Source organism: Cygnus olor, chromosome 4 (genome assembly GCF_009769625.2).
Source record: "Cygnus olor isolate bCygOlo1 chromosome 4, bCygOlo1.pri.v2, whole genome shotgun sequence".
Taxonomy (NCBI): Eukaryota; Metazoa; Chordata; class Aves; order Anseriformes; family Anatidae; genus Cygnus; species Cygnus olor.
Window position 1 is genome coordinate 72,107,555 of NC_049172.1, and position 11,996 is coordinate 72,119,550.

Consider the following 11,996-nt stretch of genomic DNA (forward strand, 5'->3'; position numbering starts at 1 on the left):
CAGCTTCATAAGCTAGGGAGAAGAAAGCTTTTCTTTCAGATGCCATCGTGTTTCCTGTGACTGTATCCGGTGATTTTCGTGGCACTAAGTGGGGATTTTTGCTTAGGGAAGAGAGAGGTGTTGAAAGGACTAAAATTTTTCTAATTGTCACTTGTCCGTCAGCTTACTTTTGTGTAACGTGGTCATTGTAGCATAGTCATTGCATCTTTCCTTTATGGACTGGTTAATTTGCTTAATTCCTCAACTCCTATGCCATGTTTGTGGATTATTTTTTTTTTTTCCCCATAATTAACAGGAATTTGGCAAGGGGAGGGTGAGAGAAGAGAGGCTGGGTACCAATAGCTGGAAATCCGTCCCTGAGCTCATAATCCTCTTTAAGACCAGGAGTAAGATATTTTGGCAATCCCTCAACAGCATGAAAACTTCTTTGTCACTGAGGATCATCTTCTAGTAGTGCAGCCGATACCTTTCAGGATGAGTTTAGACAGGTTTGGGAAAGGATTGTCCAGAATACAACCGCTTGTGTGAGCGTGCATGTACAGCCTGATCATGATCATCACAATTGAAGGAAGGACTGTGATGAGGATCTGTGTCAAATCTTCTTGTAATATCAAACTTCGAGTCAGCGAACTCTAAAATTTGCAACGGTACTTTGGCCTTTGCTAAATCTCTTTATTTTTAATGTCTGTGCTGTAATGTAAGAAACTCTCCAGAGCTGTTGCTGCTCTGTGCTCTCCAGGCCAAGTGTTTGTAGGCAGAGGGAGGAGAAAGGAGATGGTCATAAAGAGGCAAATTAAACAGCGTGTGAAATATTGGAAGGATTTCTCAGAAACAAGCTGAAGCTTCAGAACTGATGGAAAGTAAAGTGTGTGTATAAAAAAAAAAAAAAAAAGGGAGGGGGGGCAATGAACTTATATAGCATTTTGCCTTGCGCTCTTTGTACTTGACTCCCTACCTGACTTTCCCTGCACTGAAGTTCATTTTCCCTGTTTGTGTTGGAGCCCATGCATTTTCTAAGGCTTTCTTCTTCCCTTCCGTAGGTAATAGGAAAAGGAACATCTTCCTTCGTCTCCAGGCCCTCGGGGTATTTCAGGGAGCAATAGAGGGACAATTTCATTTATTACCTGTCCGTCTTCTGGCAGTGGAGGTGTCTGCTCAGGGCCCTCCTTTACCTTGTTTTTATATTGTGCTCATTTTGTGAGCACCTTCAGGTGCTACCTCAGCTTCCAAACATTTTTTCCTCCACGATAAACGTGGGCAAGAAGGAAGCACTTTGACTTGGATTCCTGCCTGTAGCTCTAGGGAGTCTTGTGGGAGGTCCTGAAAATAACAAATCTTCAACTCTGTAAAGTTGAGGAAGAGATTTAGTACCTGCCCTGTCAGCTGGCTCTCATCTGGGCGAAGGTGGCTTGGGTTGTGCCATTTTAAGTAAGGTCTGGACTTGGAGATACTGCTGCAAGAGGGCCTGAAATGCTGCGAAAAACAGTATTTACATTTGATGTGTAACTTAAAATATCTTGCAAATGGGTTAATTTTCCGTTAAGCATGTAAACTGATGTTTGCACTCAATGCTAAGTAGGAGCATCTTTTTCTAGAAAGGCTTTTTAGTTGTTAAGATGTGAATCGCTGCTGTGAGGTTTCTTTCAAGAAGTGAACGTAACCAGGTTGTCCGGCTACTTGAGCTGCAGTGAGTGCATTACAGGCCTTGGCTGAACACGGTTTTGTTAATGTTGGGCCTCTGATTTGACAAAATGCAGCGTTTCCACCGTGCTTTCGATAAGATCTGCAACTGTTAAGGCTTGTCCTTGTGCTTTATGGCTTCGCGTGGAGCCTGCACCTTTGTAACTTGGCCTGTAAGCGAGAGCTGTGCGTTAAAATAGCATCCGCAAGGAGTTTGGCTTTTCCTGGCTCATTGCTGAAGCTTTGTAAGCAGAAGAGCAAATCGTTTCTTGTCCTGCCTTCTTGAAGGCACATACATTTACACTCAGGCACCAAAGCAATTGCCTGCAGGAGTTGGGTGTCGCTCGTGAATGAAGGTCCTAGCTGGAAACTGAGACTTTGATTCTATTTCTGCCTTACCTGCTGTGAACTTAGGCGTGCCATTTCAATATTCCACCTGTTTCCTTCTCATCTTATATCTGTCTTAGCTATTTAAATTGCCATTAGCTGTTTAAATTGCCAGCTGTTTGCACTCAGGGCTTGCTGCTAGTGCCCCATATATATAGCCAAACCTTGTCTCCACCGATTTCTCTGCAGGTCCGACTGTGCTGGTAGCCAGGGCCAAACCTTTCTGCTTCAGATGAGGCCATGGAGAGAAATACAGAGCTGTATTGTGCCAGTTACAAAAATAAATAAAAACTCAACCAAAGCCAGCCCAGAAAGTGCAAGGTGATTTTTTTTTTAAATTTCTTCCAAAATATATTGCTCCCCAGACACGTGCCAGGCTAAGCTGCCTCTCTCTGGAGACAGCCAACTGCTCTGCCCTAGCCAGCTTCTTCTGAACCAGCTGTATTTTTTTTCTGAATGAAGGCTCTTCACTCATATAGGAAGCACATACAGTTTTTAAGAGTAAATCCAGAAAAAGCTTGGCATTTAAGCTGTTTTTCAGTTACCAGTGCATGGGAATAAATATCTTTTTTTGGGGGTACTTGATAGCTTATAAAAGGCACTAAAGATTCTTATCCCTGAAACATATGTCTGTATAGTCTTCTGGAAACTGAGAATCGACAAACCTAAGCTTTTGAAAACATTTTTGTGAAAGGTTATAAATAGCTGAAAATAGGTACGGAATGGGCAGCTGAGCTGGGGCTGTAGAATTGCTTTCATGGTATGGAGAAAGAAATGACTGTTGGCTTTTTTTTAATACTAAAATCACTGAGTGTGGCCTGCTAACAGTCATCTCAAATTCTGTGCATCAACAGTTTATATTGAATACTTTTTTTTTTTTCCATCTTAGTAGTTTTTGCTTCCTTTGTAAGAAACGAACACTAAGATAAAAACAACTCAACTCCCTCTGGATCAGGCGTGCCTGAGCAGGTATGTGGAACAATCCAGGGAGCCCGATTCAAAACCTCTATGTTTTTATTTCGACTTCAGTTTTTATTTCTGCAAATCCAAAGTGGAATAGTTTTAAATTAGCTCATGATGTGTATGGTACCATACTAGTGTCAGCGTTTGTATGAGGATTGCACTCTTCCACCCTCACTGTAGGCACAAAATGCGGTCTTTATCGAAAATGCTTGCAGGAAGTTCTGATCCCCTCAAAATCCTGGCCTTTGTGAAAGCTCGTGGTAGTGAGTGCATCCTTTTTGTGCCACAAGACCTCTTTTTCCTCTTTACCAGCTGTCTCAGGCTTTCTTGCATTGGGCCCTTCTACGCTTTTCTTTTTTAATCATTTGATAATGCCCCATTTTTCCCTCCAGCAGAGCGGCAGTCATTCTCCTTTTCTTCTTGAAACCAGCATTCACTGTGCCGTTTTTCTACAGTTGTGTTACTTTTGTGTGCGAGCGGTGTTTACAAGACCAGAGCTGTGAGAACTAAGTTGAAAACTGTTCCAGTGGAGTATCCAGAGAGCCCTATTTCTTCAAGAGCCCAAGTGCATTGAAAGCTGCGATGTACAAGCTCCCGTGGCTCAGCATCTGCTGGGGATAGGCCTGGGGGTCCTGTGGCTGTGTCGATATCTCTCGGTGTCTGCAGGGGCTGTGCTATGTTTGCACAAGGTGTAGAGCCTCTGGGATATCAGGATCTTAGTTCTGCTTTGCCTCTTTGTAGAAGTTGTTAGGAGACAGAGACATGTTCGTTCACAAATGAAAGCAGTGGTTAAGATGTTTGTGATGTGTCTTGTCTGGAGCTCTGATGTTCAGTACCCAACGTCTGATTCCCAGCAAACTGAGCAGCCACAACGAGAGAGTGAACTACAGCTGTTTCCTATCTTAGAATAAAAGTTCATAAATGCTTGCGACTTTCAGGGCTACTTTTAAAAACAGGAGCTACAGGATCAACTCATCTTTTCTTGTAAGCATAAATATACATGCACTGACTTGATAGGACATCTTTTAACTTAGAGCATAACGAGGCAGTTGGTTAATGGTTTGCTCTCTCCTTGCTTTCTTCCTCTAGTGCACCAGAATGGAGTACGACACTGCTCCTACTCGGCATCGAGGAAAAATCTGTATATTAACAAAAATACAAAGGTTATCTGTCAGGGTTTTACAGGCAAACAGGTATGTATATGAACTGTTTCTTCTGTCACCCTTTCAGTGCAGAAAGTTAATTGGCCGTAAAACATAGTAATATATAAAAGAGATGATGTGCTGGCCTTGTCTGTGTTGTTAGGAAACAGGACTTTGTGATCAAGAAAATCCTTTCAGCTCTGTGGTTTCCCATTCTTCTGTCCAAATACCCTTTTTCTGAAATTCGATAAACTAGATTTTTTTTCCCAGTACTGTACAAGCTTAAAACTTTTTTTTTTTGTCGTCTCCATGATGACTTGATCTTTGTGGTTGGCTTTGGTCTTAAGCCTTAAGCTGTACATAACTGAAAGGGTTCCTTTGTAAAGAGAGACTTGCAAAAAACTACAAAAACCTTACAGTTTTCAAAGTGCCTCTTTCACAAAAGCCTTTGAATATCAATGGCTATGAAAAAAAAAAGTTTTAATTTCAGGATATTTAATTTTTTTTCACATTGACTCTTAGACATTTGCAAGGGAAGAAGACTGCCTTTGCTAAATCTGTCAGCTAGTCATGGACGAGAATGCTAATTTCTTCTGTTTGATTATTGTATTTGTCATCTGCCATAATTGATGTGGAAGATAAAATGTGGTTGCTATGTCTGCTGGTGTATTAGCAACACAGAACAAACCATTCTTGAGTGTGAAACCACAGTGCTCCAATTTAAAAGCAAAAAGCATGGCATATTTTGAATCCTTATAAAACATGTTGATATGTTCTTCAGAATGGCTGGCTGTATCTCCTCCTGTGAAATCTCCTCATTGTAAATTTAAGTGCAATGAATTGCTTTCAGAATTACAAACGTCATCAAAACTTTTTTTTGCTACGTTTAATTTGTTATCGTATGCATTTTAACTTTACTCATTCTCTCTCTCTCATAGGGCACCTTTCACAGCCAGCAGGCATTGGACTACGGCACCAATCTAGTGGGAGGAGTTTCTCCAGGGAAAGGTGGAAAAACTCATCTGGGTCTGCCTGTGTTTAATTCTGTGAAGGAGGTAATTTGCAGCAATGACTGGAGGACCAGGTGGCTTAATACAAGAGCTAATGCTGCTGAAGGCCTCCTTATTGCATTCTTCATACTGAAGAGACAAAATATTTGAACCGTGGATGTCACTGTGGAAGCAATGAAATAGATGCCTTCTAAAAGGGGCTTTCACTGTGGTCAAGCATGAGTTTGCCTTCCATTGGGAAGTTCAGAGTCCAGATGCTCAGTAACGCAAATGACTTTTTAACTTTCTTCATAATATGTTTATGTTTTATGCCCATAACTAGTTTCTGATTGATTCTGGTGCATATGATGAAATTGTAGCAACTATTATCAAAGGGTTTTTGTGGCGATGTTTGTCGGGGAGATCCTTTTCAGCCAGTACTTAGGTCTCAGGTTACACTCTGTGTGTCTGTCTTCAGTGAATTTAACACTTGCATTGATTACAGTAAATCAGTATATATCTATTTACTTGATTTATGTTTGGAGTGGGCATATTTTAAATGGCTAGTTGTCAGAAGTTCTCTTTGGGCCCACTAAATGCTTGGTACCTTTTTTTTTATCCTTCTTGTAGGCCAAAGAACAAACTGGTGCTTCTGCTACTGTTATATATGTACCTCCTCCATTTGCTGCTGCTGCGATCAATGAAGCAATCGATGCAGAAATGCCCTTAGTTGTTTGCATTACTGAAGGTATTCCCCAGCAGGACATGGTTCGGGTTAAACACAGACTGGTTCGGCAGGGTAAGACTCGACTCGTGGGCCCGAATTGTCCTGGTGTCATCAATGTAAGTGAATTCTGGATTTGATTTGCTCCAAAGCTGGACCGTTCTTAATGATGGTTTAAATGTTCCATCTCACTTCTCCCACTCTTTCTTTAGCCTGGAGAATGTAAAATTGGTATCATGCCTGGTCACATTCACAAGAAGGGAAGAATTGGTGAGTTTTTGAATATCTATGCATTATCTAAAAGTAAAGTTTGGTACACTACTATTCTTAATTTGAGTGTACCTCCATTTACCTTGGGGTTTGAGTGGGCTCCCAAATACTAATCCCTCCAACAGCTTGGCTTCTGAGGACTTCTTTTCCAACCTTAATGCTTCTGTGACTGGGATCCTACACCTAGCATGAGCTCAGTATCACCACAAAATGAAGAGATTACCAAGAAGTTCATAACATGACAAGTTAGGCAATTATACCATGGTGAGTGGAATTGGTGAACACAGCCACTTCTCAGACAGGGAAGTTGAGGTGAGAGGGGCGGTGACTTGTTCATAATCATATGGTAGTTGCACACCCTGTTGCATGCAAGTGTCATGTCCTGATTTCTGGTGGTTCCTTGTCCTAAACTATAGAAATAACAACTGGATTATACCTCCTGCATTACATTATTTGAAAAATCAAGAAAATTGTTCCAAAACATGTGTTGGTATTTTAATAAATAGAGCTTCAGAAAGGTTGTAAACAGCATACGCTGCCATTATCTGTCAACGGGGTAGTGAGGTTAACTTGAACACAGAATCATAACATCACAGAATAGGTTGGGTTGGAAGGGACCTTAAAGATCACCCAGTTCCAGCCCCCTGCCATGGGCAGGGACACCTCCCAGCAGCCCAGGCTGCCCAAAGCCCCATCCAGCCCGGCCTTGGGCACCTCCAGGGATGGGGCAGCCACAGCTTCTCAGGGTAACCTGTGCCAGTGCCTCACCACCCTCAGAGTAAAGAATTTCTTCCTTACATCTAATCTAAACCCACCCTCTTTTAGTTTAAAACCATTCCCCCGTGTCCTATCACCACACCCCTGACAGAGTCCCTTCCCAGCTTTCCTGCAGCCCCCTTTAGGCGCTGGCAGGCTGCTGTGAGGTCTCCCTGGGGCCTTCTCTTTTCCAGGCTGAACAACCTCCCTCAGCCTGTTCCCATAGGAGAGGCGCTCCAGCCCTCTGATCATTGTTGTGGCCCTCCTCTGGAGGAGGAGGTACCCTTCACAGCATTATCATTTTTTTTTTCTTGTGAAAAGTGTGTTTGCTGTGGGAAAAGCTGTTCAGTGCTCTTAAGCTAAGTGTACTCAGGACAGTTTTTCTAACATGAGGAACTCTTTAGAATAACAGTACCTAATGTTTGCTGGAGGAAGCATTAACGCTCATGTCAAACCTGAAATTGAAAAATCAGACTACTGCGGGTATCCCCTTTGTAGATTACATCAAGCCATTGCTCTATGACTGTAAAAGATAGCTGACGTTACCTCGATCTTCATTCTGAATCAAAGTTCTGTTAAGATTTTCTGTGTCTACTTGAGATATCTTACAGTGACAAGACAGGAGAATCTGAATGCAAGGCACCACAAGTGCAAAAGAATATTTTAAATCCAGTTGCCCTAATAGAAGCATTTTCAATGGTGATCCAAGAATCAGGGAGTAAAGATGTGAACTTTGCCATCCTTCCAGCTTCATTTAACACTATGACCTTTAGTGATATGCTCCCCAGCTTTCTCTTAACTGTGAGGCATCCAAGAACCATTTGATAATCTTGGGATGCAAGCTATAAAAATAGCCACAGTCTTAGGACCTCTGTCTGTAGCTTCTTTCATGAAATCTGAAACATAGTAAACAGGAAGCCTTTTGCAAATGTAGTGAGAGAAAAACTTCTTTGCTAGTAGACGTCTGCACTGTGCAACAATATAAACTGTAGATAAAACTAAGCTTGTTAGTCTAATGGTGCATTTTGTCCTCTGTTCGTGCAGTACACTAATTACATTGCTTGTTAAATGGCTTGAAATAGATCGAAGACAATGTTTTTCCTGGAAAACTTCCCTCTTGGAGTGTTAACAAAAATCTTGACTTTGAAAAATGAACAAAAACACGCAAGGATTTTGCTCCTGATCTAGGATTCAGCACATAACCTTTGCTGTAGAAAATCTGGTTAGGCCTGGCTAGGTTGTGGTCTCTTGTAATAGTGGAATGTAAATGTTAAATGTGTATCGCAGAGCAGTTAAGTTGCAGCAATGACTACCTTAATAGTGGTAACTTGAATTATGCAGTGTGTTTCCATTCTGGAGGATCTCTTGTGCCTAGCAATACTGGAGATACAATTAATACTGAATTATTTTGTTAACTGTTCAGCTGCAACCCTGTTTTAAGTTCAGTGCGTAAGCTACTTGTATACAGGACAAGAAATTCTGTTTTGTTTTTTGAGTTTTCTCTCCTGGTAAAGCTGTAGCGTGAGGAGTGCTATCTTACCCAATATAACTGGCTTGCTGGGCAAGCCTGTTAGTCTGTTTACAATCAAGTATTAAAAGTGCTAACCAAGAAATTGTACAGATATAATTTTACATAGAGTTTTCATCTTTTGGCAAGGATAGCTGGAAAACTTGACATCTCACATTCAGTTTATTAAGGTGATTTTCATGAATGCAAGAACAGCTACCTCTAGCCATGCACTTAGCTACATTAGTGTTAAGTTTCCCTCCGTTTCTTCCCTAAAGGTATTGTGTCAAGATCTGGAACCCTGACCTATGAAGCTGTTCATCAGACGACGCAAGTTGGATTGGGGCAGTCTTTCTGTGTTGGTAGGTTTCCTCAGAAGCAGCTTGCTGTACCTAGACTAATCTGCTGCTTCTTCACAGGAACAATTCCAAATTAATTTATTTTTTTGCAAGCATCGAAATAGCTGAATCATTTGTCGTTATACCGAGAAATTAGATCCCTAGCTGCTGTGAAGAATATCCCCCTTCTCTGATATCATTTCCTTGTCAGATTAATAACAGCCTAAGAAACAGTTTTGAGCAGAGAACTGCCAACACACAGAAAATCACAGAATGGTTTGGTTTGGAAGGGACCCTTATAAATCATCTAGTTCCAACCCCCCTGCCATGGTCAGGGACACCTCCCACTAGGACATGTTCTAAAATGTTTAGTATTAAAAAGGGATAGGGCTTTCTTAGGCATTTGCTTGGGTATGTTAAGCAAGTTGGCTAACTCACGTTTTCTTACAGCAAATTTATAGAGCTGGAGTCTTGCCCCTGTTGTATTTTGTGTAGGGTCTCTGTATAAGGTGTGCTGTTTTGCTTATGGTTTGAAAGGTCATAGATGTTAACTTAGGATATCAGGCTTTCTGTACGATAGCGGAGGAGACAGATTTGTAGCAGGAACTTGGCACTCTGAGAGCTGTCCCTCTTTTGAGCCTTTGGGAACTGCTCTTCGTGCTGAAATTTACTTTGAAACCATTAATGTAAATGTAATATTATCTTGAGTTACCTTTCTGTGGCTTCACGTTTTTTTTCAGGGATTGGAGGTGATCCCTTCAATGGAACTAATTTTATTGACTGCCTTGATGTCTTCCTGAAGGATCCTCATACTGAGGGGATCATACTGATTGGGGAGATTGGAGGAAATGCTGAAGAAGATGCAGCAGCATTTTTGAAAGAAAATAATTCTGTAAGTCTTAAAGAATTTGCTTCCAGATGCCTTGGTGGTTAACCATCTTCTGTCGTGTCAAGAAAGCTTGGTACAGTTTCTAACCTGCACTGACAAAAGAACAAAAAAGAAACGGCGATTATACTCATATTAAAGAGAATGATTTATCATGATTGAAGCTTCTAATTTCAATTCTAACAGCAGAGCAGTGTCAGCTTCAGATTTTTAGTCCTGTAATGATATTTGTAGGGAACATTTTTTTGGTAATATACATGGTTCTGTAAAGAGCTGTCTTAAAGTTCATGATCGCTTCTGGTTGACACAGTTAATCAGGAGGAGTTATCTTCAGACTAGTGGGTCCATGTTGTCTGAGGTTTCTAGCTCTTTGATATCTTTGCCTGCCTAGTTGATGCTTTTTTTTTTTTTTTGTTAACCTGCCATCTAGAATTGCTTTTCATCTCGCTCTCCCCCATGTAACTCCGTATATTTTCTTTATTCACAGGGTCCAAATGCCAAGCCAGTAGTATCATTCATTGCTGGTCTGACTGCTCCTCCAGGCAGGCGGATGGGTCATGCTGGAGCAATCATTGCTGGTGGAAAGGGTGGAGCTAAAGAGAAGATAGCAGCTCTTCAGAGTGCTGGTGTCGTGGTCAGCATGTCCCCTGCTCAGCTAGGTAGCACCATCTACAAGGTTTGTTACCTGGAAACTGGTATATGCACTCATCCAGAGCAGGAGTCTACTTTCGAGGGAATGGTAGTACATCTCTCACCCAAATATTCTGTTGCTCTAAGCTTGGTTAAACATACGAAGTCTAGTGACTGAACAAGCTGCAGTTATTACTTAGATGATCTGCACAAGTAGTGCGTATAATACAACTTTATAGGAAAATAAACAGCAAAATATAGAAATGATTACGCTTAGCTGCTTTTGCAACAACTTGTTGAATTGTGTTTTCTGGATGCTATCTGAGGAAGCAAAGAACCCAAGTTAATTTAAAATAATAAAACACTCTTTGAAGGTACATAATTTGAAGGAGGAAAGCCCTGGCATATAGGCATGTCTCTTTTAAGTACTAATTCGGAATTATGGCTGAATGCATACAGCTGAGAAACTTCTGTATGAAATAGGATTATTGCCATTTTTCTTAACTCATCTCCAAAAAAAGGCACTGTTTCATAGCTAGAGGAAATGCGTAATTCAACTGTGCTAGTTATTTTTTTTTCCAGTGATGACTGCATAATAGCACCTTCACAGGCTGCTGTGCGAGTCTTCCCTTTTTCTGTTTTTTTTTTTTTTTTTCCCCTATACTAAACCAAAAATCTTTACTTTATTTCTTTCCTGGCTTGAATTCTTTACTGTAAGGATCCTGGTGCAGTTTTTATACAGAATTAGTGTTTTTCAGGCCTGTTTTCCTATGCCTTGACAGCATTGCAGTCTGAGTGTGGTGCACTGACCGCAATTTAGAGCTACTGGTTTTTCATAGCCAGTGAGTTAATGTGAGGTGGGAGAGCACTTGCACACATTACACGCTTTTTAATTTACTTTCTAATTACAGCTTTTTAATTCCTAAAATTCAATTTGGTACAGTAAATAGAAAGTAATTTAAATTATAATATTAGTAAAAACCTTTTTTTTTTTTTCCCCCACCTGTAATGTCTGTGTGCTATTTGCAGGAGTTTGAGAAAAGGAAATTGCTGTAAGAGAAGACACTTCGGAACACCGTCTCTGAACCATCAGTGCAGCACCTGGCCTCTGCTTATCTTTTGTCTGCTAATCCTCAGTTGCCCAAATGACTGGCACTGGTTGTGGAATTTGACTTTGAAGCCATAAACCTCTTGGCTAAACCTGTTTTGATGTCTCCTTGGTTCAGACGCAATCACCTTATTGTAAATCACAGCAAACTAATAAATCTACTACTAAACCTGATACATCTTTTGAATTCCTGAAGCAGAACTGTTTCTTCAGTCATCATAAAGAAACCAATCAGCCTTGAAGGGTTGAATCTTTTGTAACTTAAGCACTGCCCATTTTAAGGTAAAGTTGCTTATAGAGATGCTTTTAAGGATCAAGGCGCTGACTTTAAGCACATTGCTCATATCATGTATCACACTTTATTTTTAAAATTCTTACTTGTTCGTTCCTGGCAAGTACGTTTGAACAATAGGCCAAAGTTTCCGTCCATGAAACCAAAGCTGCTGGATCTGAAGGGGTTGCTTGTTGATCCACGTAGCTGGATATGCCTGAACTCCAGACTTTCTTTTCAAGGCTGACCCGTGCACAGTGTAGCCCTCTACTGACGAGGAATTCTTTTTGTTTTACAGAGGTGGAATTTTTGTTCACAAAAGTGAGTCTAATTTCCAATGCAAAT

General features: G+C 40.9%; 1 protein-coding gene across 1 annotated transcript in view; it reads left to right on the plus strand.

Annotated features, from left to right (window-relative positions):
* Window positions 1-11,554, plus strand: part of SUCLG1 (succinate-CoA ligase GDP/ADP-forming subunit alpha) — a 34,990-nt gene extending 23,436 nt beyond the window's left edge. Inside the window, exons 4-11 of the mRNA XM_040555222.1 lie at window positions 4,120-4,223; window positions 5,111-5,227; window positions 5,792-6,004; window positions 6,098-6,155; window positions 8,697-8,780; window positions 9,497-9,648; window positions 10,130-10,318; window positions 11,302-11,554. Of these exons, the coding sequence (XP_040411156.1) occupies window positions 4,120-4,223; window positions 5,111-5,227; window positions 5,792-6,004; window positions 6,098-6,155; window positions 8,697-8,780; window positions 9,497-9,648; window positions 10,130-10,318; window positions 11,302-11,328 (944 nt within the window). The 3' untranslated portion in view covers window positions 11,329-11,554. The remainder of the gene's footprint in view (window positions 1-4,119; window positions 4,224-5,110; window positions 5,228-5,791; window positions 6,005-6,097; window positions 6,156-8,696; window positions 8,781-9,496; window positions 9,649-10,129; window positions 10,319-11,301) is intronic.
* Window positions 11,555-11,996: the final 442 nt, after the last annotated feature.